The sequence below is a fragment of the Canis lupus genome, chromosome X, assembly GCF_003254725.2.
Source record: "Canis lupus dingo isolate Sandy chromosome X, ASM325472v2, whole genome shotgun sequence".
Lineage (NCBI taxonomy): Eukaryota > Metazoa > Chordata > Mammalia > Carnivora > Canidae > Canis > Canis lupus.
The window spans coordinates 4740881-4768255 of NC_064281.1; the positions used below are offsets into that span (position 1 = coordinate 4740881).

The window sequence follows — 27375 nt, forward strand, 5'->3', positions numbered from 1 at the left end:
TAATAGATTCAGGTGAAAATCATGTCCAGTGGTGTTAATTAATTATGCAATTCATCCCTGAACATGTTTTTTTTTTTTAATTTTTTAATTTATTTATGATAGTCACAGAGAGAGAGAGAGAGAGAGGCAGAGACATAGGCAGAGGGAGAAGCAGGCTCCATGCACCGGGAGCCCGACGTGGGATTCGATCCCGGGTCTCCAGGATCGCGCCCTGGGCCAAAGGCAGGCGCTAAACCGCTGCGCCACCCAGGGTTCCCCTGAACATGGTTTTTATATCTGTCAGCCAGGTGTGAATGCTAAGGGACTTGCCTTTTTTACCACATCAATACCTAACCATTGTTTTATTGTAAATTTCGTCTCTACTTTTGGATGACAAATCCAACTGTTAACTCAGAAAGTTAATGTTTACAAAGGTAACAGAGCTCTATTATTTTATCAAAGGTCACTCAATAAAATATAATAGAGGTTTGGTGCCAGATAAATCTCTTTACAGAAACATGGCTCTTGTAATTTATGGTTTGAAAGCAAAAACAATTTTATTCTCTACAAATGTATTTCATTATTTTCATGCAGTACATTCCATAGCTAAGGAAATCTTTACCTTTTTTCTTGTCCAGTTAGTGTGTGCACTTTTCAGTTTTAATGGAAGAAATAGATCCCTAGGAGAGAATGAACATATATTAAACATATGTACAAATATTTAATAATAAAGGTAGAAAATATATTACAAAATAAAGTAAGAAATTTTGTTTCCTCCAGTGCCCTTTTTCTTTTAAAATCTTCTTTGTAAATTATTTTTCTTGGTTCCCTATGCTGCTTAAATTTTCTCTGATGTCTTTGCAATGATATTGCTCTGCAGATACCTGAATTATATCAGATCTACAGATCACATGAGTATGTAGCCATAGCAACGGACAGGCCAGGTAATGGTTCTGATTTTATATAGATTCATGAGCCCTTAAAATTAGACCTTTTCCATTTTAATGAAAAAGGGGGGAACCATTTCTACCCTTAAGAAGTATGTATACTTTGTATTTTTACCCTTTACAATCATATGTATAAATGATTGATTTACAATTAATACAAGACTCGGATCCAGCGTATAAAATGTAGATTCTATTTTGAAAATCAGAAGTATGAATTGTGCATCAAAATAGAAAATCTGTAAACCTCACCACTTCACATTAGTGGAAAGAATGGTTCTACATAATATTACGATTTGAAGGTCTGTACAGGTTTGCTACTTTAAAAATGTGTACAATGTGGAAAAGCGAGCTTTGCTTTTGCAAAGATAACATTTTGCTAGGCGACGTCTAAATCTCATGAATTCCCAATTAGATCAGCAATAATGAGATGTTATCTTAGGAGAGAATGTCTTAATTAGTGAGTGCAGCTTACTCTGGTGTTTGCAGAAGTGCCTTTACATCACGTGTGGAACCTGCATTACATCTGATTTTCTCTTCCTACACCCTCCTTTCTAATGTGCAGGGAACTCTCCAGGATTTTACACCAACTCTACGAGATGCTGACGTTAACCTCTGAGGGCATATGTTATGGTGCACGTTTTCCAAGGTAGTATTTAAAACAAAAAATATTAACATCAATAAAGTTCTCCTGCTGTGACCAACTCATTCTCCTTAAAAATTGCCAACTAATCTGCATCATAGATAATATTTAACTTTTAAATCTTCCACTGTTCATGCCACCCGAAATCATTCTCATCAGAACCTCCTCTGAATTATCCATTACTTTTTTTTTTTCTTTTTAGGATTGTATTAATTTGAGAAACAGAGTGAGAGCAGAGGGTGGAGCACAGAGGTAGAAGGAGAAGCAGACTCCCCGCTAAGCGGGGAGCTCGAGGCGAGGCTCTATCCCAGGAACCCGACATTGTGACCTGAGCCAAACGCAAAAGCTTAACCGACTGAGCCACCCACGCGCCCCTGTATCATCCATTACTCTTAAGAATTAGTATTCACAGCAGAACCTTAAATGCATCTTACGACGCCCAAGCAGCTAGTCTCAACAGACTACTTACTGTATGATGCCAAGTGTGTGACATTCTGGAAGATGCGAAACAGTGCAGACAGTGAAAAGATCAGCGATTGTCAGAGAGAAAGGGGGGCACAAATAGTGCACAGAGACTTTGAGAGGCATCAAAAATTGTGATATTTTAATGACACATATATGTCACTATAAATTTGTCCAGCCGCACTGAACGTACACCACCGAGAGCGAAAGCTAAGGTCACCTGGGGATTGGCGATGATCACGTGTCCATGAAGATGTATCTGGGGTGAGGGGTGGAGTGTGCATGCGATGGGGGAGATAATCTATGGGAAATCTCTGTGCCTCTCTCTCAGTTTTGTTGCAAATTAAAACTGCTCTTAAAAAATAAGGCCTGAAAGAAAAGAATTGACATCCTGTTGTCCTTGCTTCCTCCTTGTTCCGCATATGAAATGGATGCTCCTGGGTTCCTGCACCACTTGGTCTTGTCAGTACGAATGTCCACGTGGACCCCTCCAAGCCTCTTGACTTCTTTCTCCTTCTGTTGGCCACTTGCCATTTCCTAGCTGCTGTGGGGACGCCACACGGCAGTGGAGGGTCTGGGGGCTGCAGGCATCTCCTCCCCACGCGGCCCCTGTGCGGATTCTCTATGCACTGTCTGCACCAAGTCGGTCCTTTTAAAACAGTCGAACAGGTTGTGTTCGTCTGTTGCTTGTGGTCCCTGGGCCAGCCGTGTGACCGTGTTCTCTGAAAATGACAGCTGTGTCTCCTCGTCACTCACATTGCGAGGCCAGTAATTCCATCATCTTCACTTTTACAGATGATGGACCTGGGGACTGTTGGCGTTAGCTGGCGGGATGAGGACTCACAGCTGGAGTTTTATCATTTCATCTTCGATAAGGTCTGAGGGTCACTGCAGCTGCAGAGTCGGGTATCTGAATTTCCTCATGGAGGGAAGTAAAGTGAATCTCACCAAATGAATCCCTGCCTGGCTCTTCCTGTGCGAGGAAAAGCCGGTTCCATGTGCTGAGAGGACTTACAGATTGAGGGAGCCAAGACTTTTATGAAAAAAGTGAGTAATGCCAGAGAGCAGGCTGTGGAGCCTCTCATGGATCCCCTCCTGTCTTTGGGCCCACGTTCTAGCACCTCACAAGGAATCGTGTGCAGCCCCTTCCCCAGGGAGGAACCACACGGTCTCACTTGGACATATGCAAATTTAGATGCTCCGGAAAAAAAATGTTGCGAGTTCCGGATTAAATACATTTAAAAAGAGTTTATTTTTCTGTATTTGTTTTGCTTGTATGTTTTAAAAACCAGGACTTCTAGAATATTTGGCCTATCGGTTCCATCTCTGAGAGTGTGACATAATAGGTGTCAACTCACCAATGCGCAGGCGTGCAGAACCCCAGTTTTCTGGACTCCCCAGTACCTGGGACTCCACCCCACGGAGTGTTCTCGAAAGGAACTGCTGTGTTAAGGCCTTTCTCCTCATGGCGAATACACTGAACCACTGGCCATTTCCTAACCTGAGCTGCTGTGGGCATAGGAAACAAGCAACGGTATTGCCAGATTCTAATTTAATTGGTCTGGGGAGACACTGGAGCTTTTGAACGCTACTCTAGTGTGGTTATTCTAGTGTGCAGTCAAGGTTGAGAACTCGTGGCTTAGGACTTAGCACAAAATCAGGTTATCCAGATGGCTTTGCAGTAGAGCTCCCGACTTAAAGTTAGATTCTTGGGAGGTAACAGTGAATAGTGATGGGTGAATGGGCCAAGCATATGCCCAGAGCTGGAGAAGCTGGCAGGAGGGATGACTTCAAAGCCTATGTGGACTCTAGGGGCATCGGAGGCTTTTAAGATTGCTGTCGGCAGTGATGGAAGAAAGAAACTTTTTTTTTTAATTAATTAAGGTTTTTTATTTTTGAATTTTAATTCCAGCAAGAGAGAAACTTAAAAAAAAAAAAATACGGGAATACACTTTCCCCAGCACTTCATCTTATTTTTAGAGGGACGGTAAGCAGAAGGAGAGAGACTCTTAAGTAGGCTCCACACCTCGTGCATGCCCAATACGGGGGCTCAACTTCAGGACCCTGAGATCATGACCTGAGCTGAAATTGAGTTGGACGCTAAACCGACTAAATCACCCAGGCGCCTCGACCTCCAGAATTTTATACTGTTGCTCTCTATCTGCCAGTCCTCACTAGCAGGGGACATGTGGCAAGGCAAGGCCACTACTGACCTCCAAGTGTGCAAGGTTGTTGAGCAGAGCAATGAATTCTATTTTTGTGGGACCTATGGCACCCATCAATCATCATTCTTCAAGGTAAACAGGGAGTCCTGATTTTTTAATTCTAAACTAACACTTGACACTAAACACCTTCATCAGCCACCACCAGCGTGCTAGGCCTGGTCACTGTGAAACCAATTCCAAATGATAGACTTTACTCCTCGTCCGTTGCGTAACTATTGCGATAAACTAAAAATACTCACGCTTCTTTCTGCACGTGCAATGTTCCACTAGTTAAAATGCACTGTTTCTATTTAGTTGGTAAACTGAAGCGAGTAGTCCTAGGTTTCCCTGCAGCCTATTTATTCGCTGGGCTTTGTAGCTAGTATGCGATGCCATCTCTCTACAGGAAACGGATATTTCTTTTCCAATCTTAAATAATTAACCAGTGTGATTTTCCACCCTCTTTGGCCGCCAGAGCACATCCCAATTGTGAGCATCCGTTTTGTTTTCTGATACTTCTTCCCCAGCCCCTCTCCTCATACAATGAAAATCACGTGCTGAGGTATGTTTCAAAAAGTGTGTGTTTAGATTTATTTTAAAATCCTGTCTACTTTCAGAGAAAAAGCTTGGGACTATAAATCTATTTGAGGGAGGGAGAAAATGCAAAATCAATTCTTTTTTTTCTTTTTTGGCTTTTATGCTTCAAATCTAAAAGTCATTAATTTTTAATTTTCATCCTGAAAGCATTTTCTTTCCCATCCATACAGCGCCCAAGCATATCAGGGAATTTTAAGCAATTGAGAGGAAAAGTTTTGTTTCTCTTTTTACTCTTCTAATAACATTGAATTGAAACTCTGGTTAAAGAAAGGCTTTGGAGATGATCCGGTCAAGGACCGTGCTCATGGGTCTCTTTGCTATGTATTATTTAGTATATCGTACATGGAGAAATGAATTTTGGGCTTGGGATTTTGAAACTGATAAGAAAGAAAGAAAGAAAGAAAGAAAGAAAGAAAGAAAGAAAGAAAGAAAGAAAGGAAGGAGAAGAGAAAAGAAAGAAGAAAAGAAAAGAAAGAAAAGAAAGAAAAAAGAAAAGAAAAGAAAAGAAAAGAAAGAAAAGAAAAGAAAAGAAAAGAAAAGAAAGAAAAGAAAAGAAAAGAAAAGAAAAGAAAAGAAAAGAAAAGAAAAAAGAAAAGAAAAGAAAAAAGAAAAGAAAGAAATTTTCAAAAGGATGTTTTGGGTCCAAGTTGGGCTTCTATGGCGTCATGTTTGCCAGTGTGCACACCCTGCATCCCCCGCCCCCCGCAGCTCTGTGGTGCCACAGCTGCCCGCGGGCACCTGCCCATGTCACCTGCCTGGCACGGGCCGTGCCATAACCTCAGAGTCCTTGTGATCACCTGGGTCTCTGTGTCCTGCTGATCCCACTGGAGGCCCAGCGATGGAGGAGGAGGGCAGTGAGTGCGAACAGACAGCTTACGGGGAAAGGAGGCCAGGGCCCAGCGCCAGGCCAAGGAAGGAAGTAGCTGCCTTGCCTTTGCCATGGCCCATCCGGCCCCTCATCTGCCCCTCCTGCCGCCCTCCCCCGGGCTCCTCCCTCGGCCGGGATGCTGCACCAGCCATTGTGCTCTGCTTGGGATCTGACACCCTGAGCTTCCTGCCTGTGCCCCTGTCCCCTCCCTGTCCCACCGTAACGCTGCCATCAGGCTAAGCTTGCACTAGCTTACACATTGCTGGAGTAAGTAGTTTTCCAGGAGCCTCCCAAAGGAGGCTAGCTTGCATCTAAGTTGGAATAAATGCATATAGCATAAAAAATGACTTAATTTTTTGTGGTATCTCAGACCATTTTCTTAACAATGGAAAAATCTCTCTTTCAAGGCTTGTTTGCAAGGCCTTTTGCCCCATATTGTCCACCGCTTTGCTCTCAACTTCACGCCCCAGCCTTGTCAGAGTGAATCTGTTCTGATTTAGCGCTACCATGGCTTGTTCTTTCTTTCTTTTTTTACTTCTATTGTGCATTTTATTCTGGCGGATAGAGTTGTTTGCATGTCCTGATTTCTATAAGCTACTTGAGGGCAGAGGTAAAATTGCAAATTATCTTATCATTTTCCACCAATTTTAATGGAAACTGCAACTCCTTTCTTTACAGAGAGATTTCTATTTGAAAACCCACCGCACTCACCCCCACCATACCTCCATCCTTTGCTGCCCCACACTCAAGTAGGAGACTAGATTTGTTTAATGTTGGCATCCGCAGGCATATAGACCTGAATTAAAAATATGTTGATGTTGTGCATTTGTGTGTGAGTTGGCTTTTTTATAAATGCACAATTCTTTAATTGAACATTTACAGTTTAATAAAACTGTTCCATTTGTAAAATCATTTTCATCCATCTGGTGAAATGTCAAAAAATATCTACTTAAAACTTACGCTTAAATAAAAATTCTCTTTTTCTTTTAAAGATTTTATTTATCCATGAGAGACACAGAGAGAGAAGCAGAGACACAGGCAGAGGGAGAAGCAGGCTCCCTGCAGGGAGCCCGACGTGGGACTCGATCCCAGGACCCCAGGATCACAACCTGAGCTGAAGACAGTTGCTCACCCACTGAGCCACCGAGGTGCCCACTTATCTAAAAATTCTATTTAGGGCCACTATGTGATATAAATGGGATGCAGAGAGGTAGTGTGGTTCTGCAGAAACAAGAGTTTTATTCTTTATAGCAACTTTAATAGTTATATTTTTCTTAATCAGGTGACTGACTTATCCATGTTTTCCTATTTTTCCGTTGTTGTTACCTGAGTCATATTGAGCTATTTTTAACTTTTTCTAAGTTTATCCAGAAGCCCTAAAATTGGAAAGAAAAGCCTTGTATTCACAATGTCTATTTTCCCAGAGTAGAGGGAAACTTTTGCTTGTAGAAGTTTAATTTGCAAGGCACAATTTATAACACTATAAAGAGACATTTCTCTTGAAACCAAGAGCCCTATCATTTCTTTTCTCCTTCGACATCTGCAGAGTGAGAGTAAATATTTCTTAATTTAGAGGAAGGTAAGGCTATTTTTCAAGTGAATCCCCTAAATTAATCCACAGGAGTAGGCGTGCTGTCCTCCATCACACGTCTGCCTTAAATATAGTACCTACACAGATGAGGCAAACACAAAAATAGCTTCAGATTTAAATAGGTGATATTGTCTCGTATAGAAAAGATGAGTCTCATCGGTGATGTAAAAGTAGCTGATTTTTATACTTCTGGATTTGCTGCGGGTTTATTTTTTTCATAGAGTTCCTTTATTTGGTATGTAATTAATGGAGAGATTTAGCTTTGCCCTTCAGAAGCTTTTCATTTTTCTAGTAGGATTGAATCACTTGCTAATCATGAACTAATGCTATATTTTTGGCTACCTATCCATCTATTTTCTGTCTAAGTCATTGATTTATCTACAGCTTGTCTTGTCCTAGAAGCTTCAAAGGTGGTAACATGTATTAGGAAATGGTATCCTTACTTATTTATTGTCCTATTTATTGTCCTCAATTTGAAGAGATCAGATTCTAGCAATATGAAGTTTAAGATATCAAGGAATGATGTCAAATAAGAAATATTTAAACACACACACACACACACACACACACACACACACACACACACCCCAGGGCAGCCTGGGTGGCTCAGCGATTTAGCGCCTACTTCAGCCCAGGGCGTGATCCTGGAGTCCCGGGATCGAGTCCCGTGTTGGGCTCCCTGCGTGGAGCCTGCTTCTCCCTCTGCCTGTGTCTCTGCCTCTCTCTCTCTCTCTCTCTCTCTCTTTGTGTCTCTCTTTCTCTGTCTCTCATGAATAAATAAAAATCTTTAAAAAAAAAAAAAAACAGTGAGTATCCAAAATACTTCAGTTGCATTTGCCTGTTGTTATGTGCCCAACGTGCCGTATCTACGTGTTGGTAGCAGATCCACCGGGCCAACCTCAAGTGGCTCACTCTGATGTACTTATGTGGCCTGGTAAGTAGAGGGATCTTATCTCCTGCGGCTTCCTGCCTTGGTGGGCTCAGGCTGCCATAACCAAGTTCCACACACTTAAACAACAGAAATGTATTTTCTCACAGTTCTAGAGCTTGGATGTCAGGGATCAGGATGTCAGCATGTGGGATCTTAACAGCATTCACATTGCTACAGCAAAACATCATAGTCTGGGTGATTTATGAGCTGGCAGGAATATATTCTTCACGGTTCTAGAAGCCAAGAAGATTGAGACCAAGGTGCTGAGCAGATTCGGTGTCTGGTTCATAGATGACCATCTTCTCGTTGTGTCCACGAGTGGCAGGAAGATGAGGGAGGTCCTTGGTGTCTTTTTCAGGAGTGCAGCCCCATGACTTTATCACCTCCCAGATGCCCCACCTCCACATAACATCACATTGGCAGTTAGGATTTTTTTTAAAGTTTTATTTATTTGTTTGTTTATAAGTAGGCTCCACACATAATGTGGGGCTCAAAGTCACATCCGTGAGATCAAGAGTCGCATGCTCTACCAACTGAGCTAGCCAGGTGCACCAGGAGTTAAGATTAAATATATGAATTCTGGGGTATGCAGACACTGGGCACACGGCAGTTGAGTCCCGGTGAGAGCGCTCCTCGTGGCTTATAGACTGCAGCCTTCTAGCTGTGTCTTCCTGTGTTGGAGAGACGCTGCTCTGGTGTCTCTTCCTCTTAAGATTTTATTTATTTGAAAGAGAGAGCACAATCAGGGGAGCCACAGAGGGAGAGGGAGAAGCAGGCTCCCCGCTGAACAGGGAGCCCGACTCAGGGCTCGATCCCAGGACTCAGGGATCACATCCTGAGCTGAAGGCAGATGCTTAATTGACTGAGCCACCCAGGTACCCTGCACCTTGGAGTTTAGATGAAATTTTAAGCTCACACTTTGAGGTCTGTTCTTGCTTCTAACACGTAGGACAGAGAGATGAAACATAAAACGTAAAAACGGAAGAGTGATCGCCAAACTCCCAAATGAAGAGATCAGTTTTTTGGGGGGCCAGAAACCAAACAGAAGCTCCAAGCAATGGGGTGACCAGGGCTGCCGGACTCTCAGTCCACAGCAGGTAGACATTAGGTGTTTGACTTCTGCAAAATTATGGACGACCCCACCATGAGTCCATCCCTTCCTGAAACAAGAATATCAGTGCCTGCGGGACTTCACCCACCCTCTCCGTTAATATTTCACTACCATTTGTCCGTGTGCCTATTTATTTTACGTTTATCTAAAAAGACTTTGAATAATTGAACAAAAGATGCTGTAAGAAAGATTTAAATGCCATCAAATATTCAATACTGTTTTCCCCTTCAAAAAGTAATTATCTACAGAACCAGAACGAAAGTTGGATTTCCTACAATAATAAAATCTTTCCTTGCTGGGAAGGAAATCTTTTGGTTTTTTTTTTTTTTTTTTTACAGCTCACTGCTGTGTGCAGAAGAGTGCTATCTAGCCCACAGTGAGCCTTGATAATGTAGTCAAGTGAGACACAGCAGAACACAGCAAAGCCCTCCTTTTTATACTGGATTCAAAAGGTCTTCGCTGATACAGATATTTTGTTTTAGAATCCATTCTGCTATGTCTGGGAGCATTTTCTCTACGTGACCTCCTCTTCCAGTGACAGGGACAGTTCTGTATCCCAGCTGCAGCACGCGAAGTATGTGTCTGCAGAACGTCTGCAGATGGATAAGGGGCAGCTGTTCCGCTCATTGCACATTTTATGTACTGGCTCTTACCCAGATGTATCTCTTCATCTTATTTTTCCCTCGTACGGTTGCTCTCGAACGGAGTATCACAGCTTTCTGTTAAAAATTTAACTAAGTACTCTATTACTGAGATTAAAATATTTTAAAATATATTCTTTTTATTTTTTCAAAGAATACACATCACAGGTTGAGTTAATAAATAATACACCTTGACAACAGAAAGGCTACTGGGAAAGACTCAGGATGAAGTAGGTTGAGTTCTCCAATTAGGAGGCTCAGAAGCAGGGACTGTTCTTTCAGGCTTTGCCAGCACATCCTCTTTACAAACATAGGGATACGTTAATTGAATGAGTGCAGTTGCAAGAGGATGCAAGGATGGACATCTTTAAAATACACACAAACACACACATACGCACGGACATTTCTTAGAGAAATCCGTGCCTATATTGCATGTTGAAGTTTTTTTCCAGGTGTTACTCTAGCTGAATAATATACCAACATGTAATTCATGATCCTCAAGAGGGAAAATGAGCAGAATAATATTATTGTGCATGAACTCTGCCTTTCAGAGATGCAAATTAACCTGTGCTCTTTATATCACTTGGAAAGAGCAATAGCAAGTATCACCCCCCGCACAAAATATCACTCAGTCAAAATGACTTTGGGGGGAGAATGCTTGAATGATTCAGAGCCAGGGAAGCTGCGCGACATGCAAGAGAGGGAGACACGCATGTAAGCGGAGGCGCAGGTGTGGGAGTTCTTATTGAAACCTATCAGCCGCACAGTTTGGATGACCATTCCCCGACAATCCCCTAATATCACCTGTCAGTCCAGACTCATTCAAACTTGGAACTGAAGAAATCCCAATGAATTTCTGCTTAATCAAGAGTGGTATACCTCTGAAGAGTGACATGTACAGTTATAGCCCAGTTGTCTCCTGTAGTCCCTCAAATAAATGTTCCTGCCCTTTTGACACTTCCTTTCGAGCACCTTCCTTCTTTTCAACTGACAATATACAGTCAATGAAATTCATTATAAAGGACCAAAACATCAACCATTCTGTTGCTTCTTCATAAGCACATAAAGAATGACACTGCCCACAATGTCTCCATCTTGCTTGGCAATGCCTGGCGAAGCTCATTTCCAGGATATGGGCTTGAGAGGACGTAAGAAGTGTATTTCTACCCCTTCTAGCCCAGTTGCATTGTCACCATAGAGCAAAGCACACCTCCAGGACAGCACATCACCCACCCAGCAGAGCAAAAACCAGAGCTGGCCTGCATGCTCCAGCCGCTGTCCCTCTTTTCCTTTCCCACCAGCTGTGGCCAGCTCTGTGTCTAAATACAAGAGGGTAGGTTTCCATATCAGACAGACCTGGTTGTATTTTTGGTCCCACTTGTAACTTTGGGAATCGACTCAACCTCTGGGATTCAGGGTCTTCCTTTGCCAGAGTGATGTGTCAATGCTCACGTTACAGGGTTAATGAGGAAGATTCACCAGCAGACATCTAGAAAGAGTGAGGCAGGATGTCAGGTGCTTGAGAGGTCTGATAGACTCAGAAGTGCCTTTTTCTGTCTGGGTCTCCCATGGGGACATGGCCATCTTAATCGGGCCTTCCCCGACAAGCACAATGTAAGCGAGAGCCCGCAGTCCCCAGATGGTCTACAATCAGAACCATTGTAGAGCATGGTTGGCAGAGCATACAGCAGTGGCCCATGGCTCTGTGTGTGACTGCACAGAGGAGTGTGAAAACCTAGCTGTTTTAAACCGAGTGGAAGTAAATTTTCTTTTGATATTATTCCCAAACTCTCCCACTTCAACAAACACCAAATCCTCAAATTCATGAATTGCCCACAGGTAAGCAATTACTGGTCTCTCACCCCTTCATCCCAAAAGCTTTCCTTCAAAGGAAAATCTTCCAGCAAGACATTCTACCTCTGGAGGAGGGGGGAAAAACACCCAGAAAACATGAAGCCTGAGTCTGTACACATACTACAAAGGATGGTGGTTCCCTGCTTAGCTGAGCTCTGTCTTCTGTGCCTGGGTCTCTTCATAGTGTCTTATGTTTGCCTTAGGTGCTTATTTTGGTTCAAAGTTTTATGAAACCTGCCAGAGGAAGAGAATGTGGGTCTGAGCACTTCCAACTCCCTATGGCCAAGGAACTTGAAAAGAATGTGCTAAATTTCACTGCCTGGTCTCTAGCCTGTCCTGACCAGATGATCTTGCTCTAGTAACCAGGTGAGATCATGGCAGCTTCATTATTAGCATCCACAGCCCCACATGCCACCTTGGATGTGACAAGCACCAGCCTGCGAATCTTCTTAAAGAATGCAAGAAGAAACTTTTTTTCCTGTTAGAGATGCTCAACAGGTGGTCTGGCTAATTGTTCTCCTGAAACCGAATAGTTTCCAAATTTAAACCACCCTATAAGGTGTGTTGAGGGCTGTGGAATGCGGACCCTGTAGTCAACACATCTTATTCTCTTATCTTCACATCAGTGATTAAAGCCAAAGGCAGGCCTTTCTCAGCCCAGAGTGAAAGAGTGAAAGACGAGGACCATGCAGGAGATGCTGTATTTTCTAGAAGGAATACTGTCCAGGCTTTAGGTGGTTTTCTCTGAATTCAGCTATTTCTTTTTTTTTTCCCAAGTAAATTTCTTTCTTTGTTCCTGTCCCCTAGGTGAAGTCCCCAAAACACTTTATGGCTCTCCTATGTGCTTGGCTCATAAAGTTGCACGCATCTCTTTACCCGCTAAGCTGAAATTTCTGAGTCTGGGCAATTGGAATGGTTTAGCACACAGAGTGTGCTGGGCTCATTGTCAGCTGCCCAACCCTCATGAATCCTTTACAACTGTATGACAACCACATTCCATAGGCGTTCGTGTCACCCCATCTGCAAATGGAAGAATGGAGATACCACCTGGTTAGGAACTTGTCAGGCATGCTGCTTGGATGGTCATAGTCCCATCTGTCTTCTCAAACCGGAGTTCTGAATGCTTGCTCAGCCTTCCCCATGGCCATGTGAAAGCATTAGGACATGTAAGCAAAATAATGGGTATAAAGTACAGAGCAATCACAAAATGGGAGTTGCTTACTGGGTACTTATCCCAAAGATACAGAGGTAGTGAAATGATGGGATACCTGCACCCCAATGTTCAAAGCATCACTGTCCACAGTAGCCAAACTGTGGAAGGACCCACGATGTCCTTCGACAAATGAATGGATAAAGAAGATGTGGTCTATATACACAATAGAATATGACTCAGCCTTCAGAATACCCACCATTTGCTTTGACGTGGATGGAGCTGGAGGGTATTATGTTGAGTGAAGTAAGTCAATCAGAGAAAGATAATTATATGGTTTCACTCATATGTGGAATATAAGAAATAGTGGAAGGGGCCTTATGGGAAGGAGGGAACCTGAATGAGGAAAAATTAGAGAGGAAGACAAACCATGAGAGACTCCTTACTCTGGGATATAAATAAAGGGTTGCGGAAGTGGAGGTGGGTAGGGGGATGGGGAGACTGGATGATAGGCACTGAGGGGGGCACTTGATGGGATGAGCACTGGGTGTTATACTATATGTTGGCAAACTGAATTTAAATAAAATTTTTAAAAAACAAAACAATGGGAGTGGCTATTTTCCTGAAATGGTATCATTCCTGTGACTTCTTACCTTCTGTCTCTGTCCCGCATGATTCATCCCTTTCACTACAGAACTTGCATGATACTTACACTCTGTATAAGTAATCACACTGCCATCTCTTGGAGTGATGAGCAAAATCTTATTCTTCCCCCATAAGCCTCCATCATTAACCATCCTTCCTCAGGCAAGCCTTGTGCCTAACTAATCATTCTCTACCTTGGGCCTTGTAAGACGCGTGGAAGGAGGGTCACATTGGGTATATTGATCCAATGGCAACTACTGATTGAACGTGTGGCTTTCAGTAGGAAAATATAGGTCCTGAGAGGTATGGGGCTTTCCATAGACTTTGCCTGGGTAAGATCCTGCTCTAACTCAACCCTCTGCCTTCTGTCTCAGCATGGGCTAATCTGGTCTGAGAATCAAACCTATTTCAAGGCTGAGACAAATATAGTCCTTCAAAATGTTTTTCTAATTCTGTATGGGTTATCTATAGAAGTGTAAATGGTTCACAGCAAGGAACTGCTTTTCAGAGAAAGACAAGTAGGATACAGAAATCTCTAGGTTTACCTGTTCCTTAACTTCGAAAAGGGGAAGCATTTAAAACAGAATTTCTTTCTAAAGAATCATTTGGAAAAGGTTCTAGATCTTCATCGTACATAACCAGCTTTCTAGGGAATTGAGATTATTTTGTAATTAGGATATTTGGACTGACCTTAGTCTTGCAGATTGCAAAAATTAAAAAGCATTCATAGAGTATAAGAAGAGAGCAGGGCAAGGTGAGCATAGACTTGACCAAACAAAAAAACCCCAAAACTCAAATTTAGATCTGCATTGAAATTATTAAAGAGTGGAACAGACACACACACACACACACACACACACACACAAAATCAATTTTCTGGCCTCTAAAAATGTGGGACACTTTCCCAGACTGCAGAAAAATGGGGAACATGGATTTAAATGGAAAAAGATTAAAATTATAAATGACAAAGAAAAGAATCAACTTATAATTCGTGTTTTGAAGGTGATTTGAAAGCACATGGAACAGATATAATAGTCAGGATTTGTGACAAAAGAAAGTGTCACCATAGTGAGAAAACATGATTCCAGTTTGAATGGGTTCACTAGGGCTTCAGGAGAAGTTAATCAAAATAGAACCAAACGAAGACACCATGATTTCAATAAAAGTGAAATAATATCCATAACTTCCCTCGCAAATGACACAGGTGATGCAGAAAGCTAACAACAGTGGACTGGTCTCAAGCCACCCTGGAATAGTGGATACTGAAATATCAAGGGGTATCTATAGAATATGGAGGGGTTAGTAATTGTGAGCCACAGATTCAACCTAAGATTCAACTCAACTAGGAAAGCAACAGAGAGATATTCTCAGGCATGCTACAGTTCATGGTACATGCCATATAAGTAGCTTTTCTGAAAATGAAAAAAAAAATTACTTGAAAATATATTCCAGTGTACCAAGATTAGGATAATGAACATAAAATTCTTGCTGATGATGAGCCACTAATTAAATTATTTGTTCAGCTTAATAGACAATTATTGAAAATGTGGTTGTAATTAAAGTGATGAACTCACTTAAATGTTCAAAAATGATTAAATGGAAAGAATTAATTATGTAGTAACTGTTCTTGTTTATGCACCTTCTGGATGCCACTCACTATATCTTAGAATTCATATGCCCTTTTCTCAGGCTTGTGATGAGCATATGATGTCATAGCCAAAACACTTAAGAGAAAAATATACGTGGCACTGTGTCCAAGATAACATGGATGTTTTGTAAGTACTAGGTTCAGGATGACAACAAAAAATGTGATGACTAATTAATTACATTACTTCTCTAATTTAGCAAAAATCTAGGCCTGTGGTTTCCAAATGTGTCTCCACATTGGAAATGCAATGGGATTATCAAAATTTAGTGACGCCTGTGTGCCGCTCTCAGAGATTTTGAATTATTTTCTGGCAGGTCATATGGTCTTTGGAGTTTTTAAAAATCACTGGATGATTCTAGCGTGCATACAATTTGGACACCATTCACCTAGCGATAATATCTGATTTCCCTTGCAAAGACCAAGACACTGTGTGAGAGGAACGGGAAGAAGTTTATCTCTGTCTTTCATTCATGTGGAATAATCCTCCCTTGTGAGTGTGTTGTTCGTTTTGATAATTAGACTGCTTGAAGAACACTTAATTCACATTAGGGAACGCACTGGCAGGAAATGTAGAAGGCTCTAAAGGGGACATTCCGATGGAATGAGGTTGAGCTAGGTCAGTGATGCTCAACTGGAGCAGAGGACTGTGCCCCAGCACATCCCTCGCAATGTCTGGAGGTCCTTCTGGGTAGTCATGACCAGGGGGTGAAGAGGGAGCTGGAAATCTGGCTTTTGGTATCTAGAAGAAGCCAAAGATGCTAAAGAAAATCTAGGGGGAATAAATAAATATCAGTAAATATCAGTAAATATCACATGGGTTTCCACCAGAGAGCATCTAAGTCCTCAAGATGTAGGATGGTTAATTTTATGTGTCAACTTGATTGGGCCACAGGGTGCCCAGAGATTTGGTTATATCTTATTTTTGGGTATGTTTGTGAGGGTGTTTCCAGATGAGATCAGCATTGGAATTGGTTGACTTAGTAAAGCAGATGGCCCTCCCCAGTGTGGGTAGGCTTCATCCAATCTCTTGAGGGCATGAACAGAACAAAAAGATGAAGGAAAGGAGAAGCACTCTTTCTGCCTGACCCCATGGGTTGACCATCAGTCTTCTCCTGTCCTTAGACTGGCACTTAACACCACCAGCACTCCAGTTCTCTGGCCTGTTGACCTGGGCTGGAACTAACCATATGTTTTCCTGCATCTCTGGCTTGTGGACGGCAGATCGAGGGACTTGTCAGCCTCCATAATCACATGGGCCATGCATATACACACATATGTGGTCTGGTTCAGTCCTGTGACTGAAGGAAACAGCCTGGTGTGAACTTCTCAACTGGCTTTAAAAGGATCTTACTGCAAACAAATGGAAAACATGCTTCATTCACAAGTACCCAAAGCCAAGAACCCTACCCCAAAACGTATGCAGAAAGGGACAACTAATGACTCATACAATTTAACAGTCAGTAACTAGTTTAGGAAAATCTTTATCCAGGATACTTTAGTTGTAGCCATGTTCTCTGTTGAGCAGTGTACACAGTAATATTTGGTAGTAACTCTGCTATTGTCAAACTGTAAGATAATTTATTCTGATGAATGAAATCGGGCATTATCCTTAGTGTCCACAAACCAACTGTTTGGAGCAGTTCTTTTCCTGAAACTCTTCCCCAGAATAATTTGTCATTTTCTATACACCAGCAATGGGTCGAAAAGGAAACAGTATCAGAAATCTTTCAGAGAATGTACCAAAAGAAAAAAAGATGTCACTTGAATGTAAAAAAGTGATTTTCAGAATAAATTGTCAGCTGCTAATTTTAATCAGCAAAGATTTAAGTTCACCAGTTGACATAGCACAATGTCTTCAAGTTCCATCTGTTTCCTTTCTTTTAAGGCTGAATAATATCCTCTTATATGTATATATAGTTTCTTTATCCATTTATCTCTTGAAGGACGTTTGGGTTGTTTTCATATCGACTACTGTGAATAGTGGTGCAATAAATACATAGAGGTGCAGAAATGTCTTTAAGGTCTTGATTTCAATTCTTTTCGATATCTACCCAGAAGTGTGATTGCTGGATACCATGGTAGTTCTAATTTTCAGTTTTTGAGAATCCTCCATGCTGCCTTCCATAGTGCTCTACCATGTTGCATTCCCAACATTACAATACCGGTGGACAGAGGTTCCAATTTCTCCTCATCCTCAGCACTTGTTTCTTTTATGGTGGTTTTTTTTTTTTTTTAAGTAATTGCCAACTTAACATGTGTGAGGTGATATCTCACTGTAGTTTTAATCTTCATTCCCGTGATAATTATTGGTGTTGAGCATCTTTTCACATACCTGTTTGGCCATTCGTATGTATTCATCAAAAATGTCTTTGCAAGAGAAGTACATCAGTTACAGAAGAAATAAGCCAGGATAGAATACTGCATGAGTCTATTTAAGTCATGCAGAATATTGCATGATGCTACTTAAATCATCAGACTCATAGGAGCAGGGAATACAGTGGTGGTTGCCAGGAGCTGAGTGGAGGGGGAAATGGAGAGTTTTGCTTCAACAAGTATAAAATTTCAGTTACAGAAGATGATTAAGTTCCAGAGACCAGCTGTGCAACATAGTGCCAAGAGTTAACAATATGTTATAAGGGCACTTCGGATTCTGTTAAGACAGTAAATATCACATAAGGTGTTCTTACCACAAAACAAACAAACAAAAACAATACAAGGAACAAAAGGGCACACTTCAGGACGTGTTGGAGATGTGCATGGTCCTGACCGTGTTGGTCGGATCTGTAGATGTGTGCATGTATCCAGGCTCATCATGTCGTAACACATTAAAAAATTAGTACCATTTTTAGTATGTCAGCTATACCTCAATAAAGCTGAAAAAATAAGAAGTAGAAGTCCAGCCACTAAAACCATGTACAGTATCAAAAGTAGAAATAGAAAAAAAAAATCATGTTACATTCAAGGCTAAGAAGATACCAAATAACTGATGTGAGAATCAATGGGAGGAAACTCATGTTTTTTCTTTTCATTTCTGAAAGCAATAATATATCAAGAAAAATTGAGAAAAGCACTTTAATAAAGAAAGCTTGCCTATTTTTAAAAGTCACAACAAGATAATGGAAAAATTTTCCATTTAAAAATTGTTAATCTGTATTAAAGAAGTCTTGCCAAAAAAGAACTGGGAATCTTTCATGAATTTATAGGCACTGTTTGCCAACCTGATCCAATTTTTCTCTTGTTGAAACTGCTTCATTAATTTAATGTGCAAGAAATAAATATTTGATGTGCAATTAGTTGGAGATTATTATGGCCATAATGGAAACTTTCCAAATAAACAGCTGCTCCAGCACTTTAAATGCATGAAAAGCAAGGCACAAAATGGAAAATATAATGACACACCAGCTCTACAGAGGAAAAAAAGTTAAAATATTCAATTAGTGAGTAAGACGGCTGCTCATTTAGAAGTTTGGTGATGGTTTATCAAAGCAGAACAACAAAAACGCAGCCACACATTTAGCCAGATATTCATACACCTGAATCATTATGGAAATTCTCACCTGCAGATGTAATACATTCTTGCCCAAGAAGAAAATTTTATGGAAATAGATATTGATCCATTCTAGCAATTCTTCTCAGGTTATTCATTTTATGTATTTATGGATATAAGTCAACATGTATTTGTTGAATTTGATTATTCTATGTTAGCACGTATATGCATGCTATTAGTGCCTATTTCTACATCTACATATAATTGCAATGATCCCACTTCAGGAGGGAATGTCCTGGAAACTTTCTGGAAATTTTCAACACTGGCTGGGTTGTTTTAATTTTGGAGAAGCCTTTGACATTTCATAGCACCTGCTCAGACTCTGTGAAGGAATGCATTTAAGTACTTAATCTCCCCATGAGTTTGACAAAAATTGTACCTTGCTTTTGAGATACACCATAAGAATTGGAGTTAGTTGTCTTCCTCTACCAGGAGCCACCCGAGGGCAGAGATTGTGACAAATATCTCAGCATCTCCACATCCTGATAGAGATCCTGACACAGAGTTGCTCAGTGATGTTCATTGAAAGGCTGCCTGAAGGTATTTGCAATACAGAAGAGAAGGAGATAAACGTCTCCTCAGAAAAATGTTTGCTAAAATAAATAGATGATGTCTTTTATTTAGAGGGGAGCAAGAGGAAGCATTCTTCTCTCCATTCTCCTCCTCTTAGGGAGTCAACAGCAAAAGGGCATAGAGAGTTACTGGAACTGGCAAAATCCTTCCCAGGGCTGTGGAATTCTCACCTTGGGCCCCAACCACCAGGCTTTGGGGAAGCCAAGTAGCCACAGATAGGTAACACGCTAGTGCCTGCCAGCTGCCCAGCTGAGGTCCCAGACGGTCTTCCCCAGACATGAGACAGTCACATTTCTGATGACAGCCTCCAGCTATCCTTCCAGGAAGCCAGCTGTCACCACATGGAACAGAGACAAGCTGTACCCCCCTTGAGGCCAGCTCCAATTGCAGATTTGTGAAAAATTAAAAAATAAAAATAAAATAAATGGTTGTGCTGTTGATTTCAACCAGTAAGTATCAGAGTCTTGTTAGGAAGCAAAAAATGAAATACACATGCGCCAGACCTGGGGCCACATAATAAAGGTATTTTTAGCTAATAATATACAACAGCTATTCAAATGTTGGCACTGTTGCTACCCATAGCCTTGTCACTCTACATGGCACAGCAGGGAGAGGAGATGTAGTATAAACTCTCTTGTGTGAAACCAGACCTCGACTCTGTCCCTGCTGGACAAGACCTTCCGTTTTAGAGACAAAATAAGGACAAACACATAAATTACTGCCATAAAATAGTACACAGCAATGCTCTGCAAGTTATTCATACACGACTTGCATGCTGTGAACCAGAACGTTGCCCTGTGCGCTAGAAAGGTGGACTGCATCATCGGGGAACTTGTATACATGTAGGTGTGGATTACCAACACGCCAGCAAAAGAATAAACCCACTACCAGTAAAGACAAGTGCAGAACCCGAGATGAACCAGGACCTCCGATGCAGTATCTGGGAATTCTTTGATAAAATGGTATTTACACAGTGACCCTGTGCCGAAAGGGGGCCGGCTTTGCCAAAGGGCCCAATCAGCAGCCAAAGTAGATGTTGGAGGGAAACTCTGAGACAGAATGCCAGGAGCGAGGCCAAAGCGTGAAAGGAATATTTTTAGGAGGATGGGATAAGCTATGAGTGGGTCCCTGTAGGAAGGGGCAAGACACACGTGCATCCCTTGGGCCACTGGAAGGTGCTAGAACTGTATTATTTTGACTGCAATGGGAAGCTGCTGTGTGGTAGTAAGCAGAAGAGTCTAATAGTGATTAATATATATTGCTGACAAATTATGTCAACTGCCATGCGGTGGCTGGGCCAGAATAGAAACAGGGAGACCAGTTAGGGGGCAGAAGCCCCTCCTCATTATTCATGGACTCTATATTTGCAAATTCATCCACTTGCTGCAGTCTCTAAAATCCATACTGTCAGCACTTTGGGGACCAATCATGGACATAGAGCGTAGAAAAATTCAAGCACATGTCCGGTTGGGGTTGACCAAGCGGACACTCTGTTTTTGTTTCAGCTCTCAGGCAATAAACAAGTGTCCTCTTTGGGGGGGAAAACTGAGAAAACTCAGTGCCAAGTTTTCTATATTTCTCTGCCCTTTGTTTATGATGTCACTGCTGAAAACAACCCAGAGCATAGTGTTAAATTGCTGTTCAGTGTTTGGAAGTGCAAGAAGTCCGTGATGTATCTTATGGAGGATATCATGAGGTAGATACACTTCTTGCAGGCATGAATTGTTGGCCTTGGCCCCATGCGAATGACCAAAATAATCTGTTAAATATGGTGTCTTTGAACAGAAACACACTTACAACAAGGTTACCTATTGATTGGTTGATAAAAATGTGGTGACCAACGGCTCCCAGAAATCTAACTTGATATTCCAACCTCCAGGCATGGTTCCGTATTCGCTAATTTAGTGTTGACAGCTCTGTACAGACCATAACGACTGCATAATGAGAATTGACATTGTTTCACTAGGTCCATAGGGTAGGCAGAGGCTGTGGGGGTGAGAAGCGGCTGAGCTTGGTCAAGTGATGAGAATTGAGAGTGTCCTGGACGTCAGGCATGAGGAACCCAGCACTAGTCCCAAGCGTTGATATTGAGTATAAGTTAGGAAAAGATCCTTCCAACCGAGAAGACGAGAGTCACAGGTGGGCTTATGTAGAAGGAAGCATTTGAACTTTCAAAGGATAAGCCAATGGGCAAGAAATTTATTTCTTGATCACATGTACATATGCGTTTATCTGGGACCCATGTACAGTTCAGAAAATTTATGAGAAATTAGAGTCATTGCTTACAATATTTTTAAGGACTATATTTTGTTTGTACGTATCAAGAACCTCAACCCTTATCCGCAGCCAACAAGTATTTTAACTCAAAGAAGTCATGGTACATGTAATAAAAACTGCCCTCGGAGTTAAGAAAAAAACTGTTAGCAAAGGTAATAAATGTTTTTCTCTTCGTAAAACTAAAACGCTGAGTGCTCAGTGGTTGAGCACCTACCCCTGGCCCAGGGCGTGATCCGCAGTCTCAGGATCGAGTCCCACATCAGGCTCCCTGCCTGGAGCCTGCTTCAGCCTCTGCCTATATCTCTGCCTTTCTCTCTGTGTGTCTTTCATGAATAAATAAATAAAATCTTAAAAAAAAAAACTAAAAGGCAGAAATGAAGGTTCTTACATAGCAGCAGAGCCCAACTTTGCAGAAGTTAAGGTGCTTTATGCTATCAGCCACTAGAGAAAATCTAGATTAGAGAAACCAGTTTCTTTACAAATAATACTCTCCTTGGCACCACCACCCCGTCCTTCCTTCTCGCCTTCCCTCCACAATTTTATTTTTCAGTATTCACTGAGCAGTTCTGCTGTTTAATGGGCTGCTCTAGAATCTAGGAATACTGGAGGACTTTCATTGTGTTGGAGTGAGAGGCAGAGAAGGATCAAGCAAAAATATATTTCACTAGGTTATTGCTTTAAATGGGATAAAATGCCATGAAGAAAATAGAGTTACTTGGTACAGGGTAAGAGTGAGTGTGGGCCAATTCATAGGAGATGGTTAGGGAAGCAAACACAGAATAACGCTATTTATGGCCAGAGAAATAAAAAAGGAAATAACATTCTTTACTAGATGGTGCTTTTCTGTACAATTTCTCTCAATACACAGGCATCAGGGGCGCCTGGGTGGCTCAGTGGACTAAGCGTCTGCCTTTGGCTCAGGTCATGATCTCTGGGTTCTGGGGTCAAGCCCCATGTCAGGCTCTCGGCTCAGCTGGAAGCCTGCTTCTCCCTCTCCCTCTGCCCCTCCCTGGTGCTCATGTTCTATTTCACACTGTCTCTCTCAAATAAATAAATTTTCAAAAAAAAATACGCAGGCATCAATAATTTGCCTTTAACCAATATTTAGCTGTGGTTGTAACAATGAATTAGTTGACTACAGAAGAGAAAGTTGGGAATCATGTGGTGGGAAACATTAGCTATGAACCGCTGGCACCTCTGGTAGGAGATACTGTGCATCACCCATACCAGACGTGGTGGTTTTCAATATGGGGTCCTCAGTCCAAATGCATCAGAACCACCAGGGAACCTTATATAAGAGGCAGGTTCCACAGACCCAGTTCCAGTGTTACTATCAACAATCACATGGCGTGATGATCTGGCCCCCTTAAAGTTTGAGCATCACTGACTGTCTGGTTGCAGATTCCAAGTTTCTGGCCAAAAGTTGTTTGTTTATAGGCACAGCAGACGTAGCCTTGTGATCGTGAGTCACATTGGACCTTGTCACTTTATTTGAGAACTTCTGAGGCTTCCCACATTCTCAGGTGGTCTTCCTGGGAGAAGTCTGACTTGTGAATGGCAGCCTCTGCAGCCAGAACTTCCAGCCAAGTTTAAGTTCTGCTGGTGAAGTTAAAGCCTCTGAACTTCCCAGAGTCACACTGGAGCAGAGTATCAAAGGGGCAGCAAGTGCAAAACCATATAGCTGCCCACCTCCACTGATGTCCTAACCTGAGAATTTGGGGGTCAGACACACATATGTTGATAAGTCATTCCCATGAAGGAACGGGACCAGAGGTGATGGAGATCCTACTATGTGCCAAGACTTTTCAAAATACCTGTTAAAATATATTGATGAAATCCTCGCCAGCACAGTTTAGGGCCAGCTTTATTTTCTACATCCTCTAGGGAGACATCAGTTACCCAGTGGAAGAACAGATCCAGGTGACCCCTAAAAGTATTATTTCATTATTTTATTCTAATGCCAAATTAAGAGTATTTTATGTACTCCTCATTGGCATCAACCATGAAAGATTTTAATCTGGCTTTCCTTAAATAATCCACCGTCCTCTCTCCTACTATTCAGTAACGTGTTCAAATACAAAACCACTGCCGAGATCTGAAAATGCACTTCATAACGTATATGGTGGATTGTCAGTGGCAGCAGGCTAATAATGAACAGGAGGTACAGAGACTTGCCTCAAGAGTTATATACCTCATTTTTGCCTCATCATATTTCGAGCAAAGTGTTCAGTTATAACAAGTAGATGTTAAATATTTAATGTATTTGTTGCTTTGGATAAAGTTGAAATTCTTGATATATACAAACTTTTTCCATCCATCCATCAATCCATCTTCCTTCCTTCCTTCCTTCCTTCCTTCCTTCCTTCCTTCCTTCCTTCCTTCCTTCCTTCCTTCCTTCCTTCCTATCGAAACATCATGGACACAGAAAAGTACCTGTGAATCAAGCTGTCCGCTTTGGCAGTCTAGGGAATACATTATGCCTGCTCTGTCCTACTTTGTTTCTCTGCTCAAGACTCAGGTTACAAATCCCCAGCCAAAGATAATTCATGGTGCTTCATCATACACTGTCCAATAGACATGTCAAAGCATTGCTATAATTTTATACATTTATAAAATATAAAAAAATACATATATATTATAATCTCTCCATTGACTTATATTCTGGTTGCTTATTAGTAAAACATTTGTCCAATGCCCTCAAACAACATTTCTGGCCAATTTTTATTAATTCTTTTTAATACATATTATGAGAATCACTGTATTTAATATCCCTATATTGAATATTTACCAATTTGTAATAAAACCATCTTTAACTGTATGTAACAGCATTCTGTATATAGTACATTAATGATTCAAATGCCTCCACATGTTGGTGTGTATGTGTACATACATATAAACATGTGGATACACACATAGATAAATGTATATGTATGTATACATACATATGTGTACATATAGAATTTTAAAAATTATCTATGATTTTGTAAAATCCATGCTCTAGCAGCAAACTATGACCACTAGTTGTATAGACTCTAAAGGATTTAATTCATTTATAGTCTATACGTAATTAACAATACTCAGCATGTTTTAATCACAGAATTTAGTTCTCCATTATTTTATACATTAATTCCCTTTCTATTCAGCAGGCATCCACTAGGGCCTGTCTTATACTCCTCTAGTTTACTGTAGAGTTTTTAAAACCCAAAAAGATTTAATAAAATACTATTTTACAAACAAGAGAATTAATTTCTATTAACTATCTGTTTGTCTAGTCTGTGGCTCATCATAAATCAAATAAAAGCATGATACCCTGGAGCAGAGAAGGACACATAATATACCCATCGTAACATGATTTTTATTACCTGCCTTTCCCTCCAGAGGAATACAGTGAGCGAATTAATGAAATCTGCTTTTATTACTGATTCATTGCATTTGAAATGAAGAAGCAACTCTGGATGTTCGAGAATTTAAATTGGAAATAGACTAGGAATTCTGAAGTTGGTTGTAGGGAAGGAACAGGGGAAGACAAAGAGGATGGTTTCTGACGAGGTGGATTTTGAAAGTGGTAGGTAGGTGGGTTAGGGGGTGGTTTGTAACCAAAGCATAAAAACCCTCAGCCTGATACTTTTAGCATGAAGTCAAGGATGGCTGTAGGAAAAGCAAATCAACTGCTAAATGCAGGCCTGTAGATTGAAGGACCCCATGGAGCCTTTAGCCCTACGTGTACCCACCAAACTGGGACAGTAGTCTAGACCCTTCTAGAAGTGGGGCACACAACATGCAGGTTATTTCCATTTCTTCCCTGCCCTCAGGATTTAGCTTTCCCTAGGATATTCCTCAGCTAGGGCAAGCAACCTTGGACAAAGCACCATAGGTTCATATTGAAAACTCCATTGTGTGTGTGGAGGGGAGGTAGACAGGGGGATAGAGGCTGTAATTCAGGTTGTCTGTGTGTCCTCCGGGTTTGCTGGTACTTCTGAATGTAATGTCATTCTCTCCTGCTGGGAAGGCAAGGATGGGTATGTTTCTGCAACACAGTGTAGGACGGGCATAAGGAGGTACCTCATTAATACTTGTTGGATATATGGAAGCTGGTAAATGAATGTGTTGAATGGGATGCATGGATGGTTCATGGAATGCAGTTGGAGAAAAATGAGAAACAGTTGATCACACTGTTCTGAGGTTTTTTTAAGAGTACATATCAAACAAGGTGGTCCCTTCTGAGAAATACTGGATTGCACAAAGCCTCTGGGATCAGGTCTTAAGCTCTGTGATTCCTTGAACATTCTGCTAGACCAGAATCTTCTACCTTTGTCTACAGAACAAGAAAAGCTCTAGATGATTTAGTATCTATCACCTGGTGAGTGGAGGCCCAATGAAACCCTCCCCGCTTCCCTGCTGAGCAGCCTCCCTTGTGTCAAATGTACCCACTTTCTCGCTTTCCCTTCTTGTTTGAAAGTTATGCACTTCCAGGGACGCCTGGGCGGCTCAGTCGGTTAAGCATCCAACTCTGGTTTCACCTCAGGTCATGATTTCTGGGTCATGAGACAGAGCCCTGCATTGGGCTCTGTGCTCAGCATGGAGTCTGCTTGAGATTCTTCCCCTCTCTGTTCCCCTCTGCCTCTCCCCCCTCCCAGTGCATGCTCTCTCATTCTAAAATAAATAAATAAAATCTTAAAAATAATTTTAAAAGGGCAGCCCGGGTGACTCAGCAGTTTAGCTTCACCTTCAGCCCAGGGCGTGATCCTGGTGTCCCGGGATCAAGTCCCACATCGGGCTCCCTGCATAGAGCCTGCTTCTCCCTCGGCCTGGGTCTCTGCCTCTGTGTGTGTGTGTGTGTGTGTGTGTGTGTGTGTGTGTGTGTGTCTCTCATGAATAAATAAATAAAATCTTTAAAAAAATAATTAAAAAAAAGAAGTTAGGCACTTCTTTAAATTTAGGCAAGAGTGTATTTGGTTAAATTGCGAATGTTATAAAACCTTGCTTTATCTTGTTTCATTTTGCTCTTGGTACCTGATGTTGCATCTAGATAAACACTCAATTTGACCACGTAATAAGAAATAATCATCAATGTGGCACAGGAGGGGAGTCCCAAGGCACTGGAAGTTTATGAAAGCATCAAGGAAGCAGATGTTTGGGCAGCTCTAAGAAGGGAGGTCAGAAAAGCTGATGGAGATGCTGTAAAATTTGACCCTGTCATTCTGCTAAGACCATCCCTGGTGATGGTAAAACTCATAAAGATTAATTATACTTTAAAAGCAGGTAGTCGTACAGATGGGAAAGTGAGCTTCCCAGGCTGGCATGTACAAAGAGGGTCCCAGTTACAGAGGTGAGGCCACGAAGAACTGTCAAGTGAAGCCAAATGAGTAGTTAGAGGGATCAGAGAGGATGTGTCAAGATGTGTTTCAGCATGGAAAATTTAAAACGCTGAACAAAGGTGCAGTGATCCATCACAGGGGCTGAAAAGCAGCCAGGAAGTCGAGGAGGCGACGGACGGAGTAGAGGTGCTGGAAATGATTCTAAGAGTTTTCCTCAGGGGCCACCAAGGATGTTTTGTTAAGTGTTGGGTAACCTCTGCAGGGGGAGGCCAGAGAGCATGTTAGCCTAACCTGGCGGGACTGCAGTGCATGTACGGTGCCGTTCATGTGCACCTGGAGATGACCGTCAGACAATCCAGGAACAGCCAGCTAGGAAATATAATGTAATTTTT

At 41.6% G+C, this 27375-nt stretch overlaps 1 protein-coding gene across 1 annotated transcript in view; it reads right to left on the minus strand.

Annotated features, from left to right (window-relative positions):
• Nucleotides 1-590: 590 nt before the first annotated feature.
• PNPLA4 (patatin like phospholipase domain containing 4) overlaps nt 591-27375 on the minus strand; it is a 107606-nt gene continuing 80821 nt past the window's right edge. The window contains exon 7 of the mRNA XM_049107659.1: nt 591-659. Within this exon, the coding sequence (XP_048963616.1) occupies nt 618-659 (42 nt within the window). The 3' untranslated portion in view covers nt 591-617. The remainder of the gene's footprint in view (nt 660-27375) is intronic.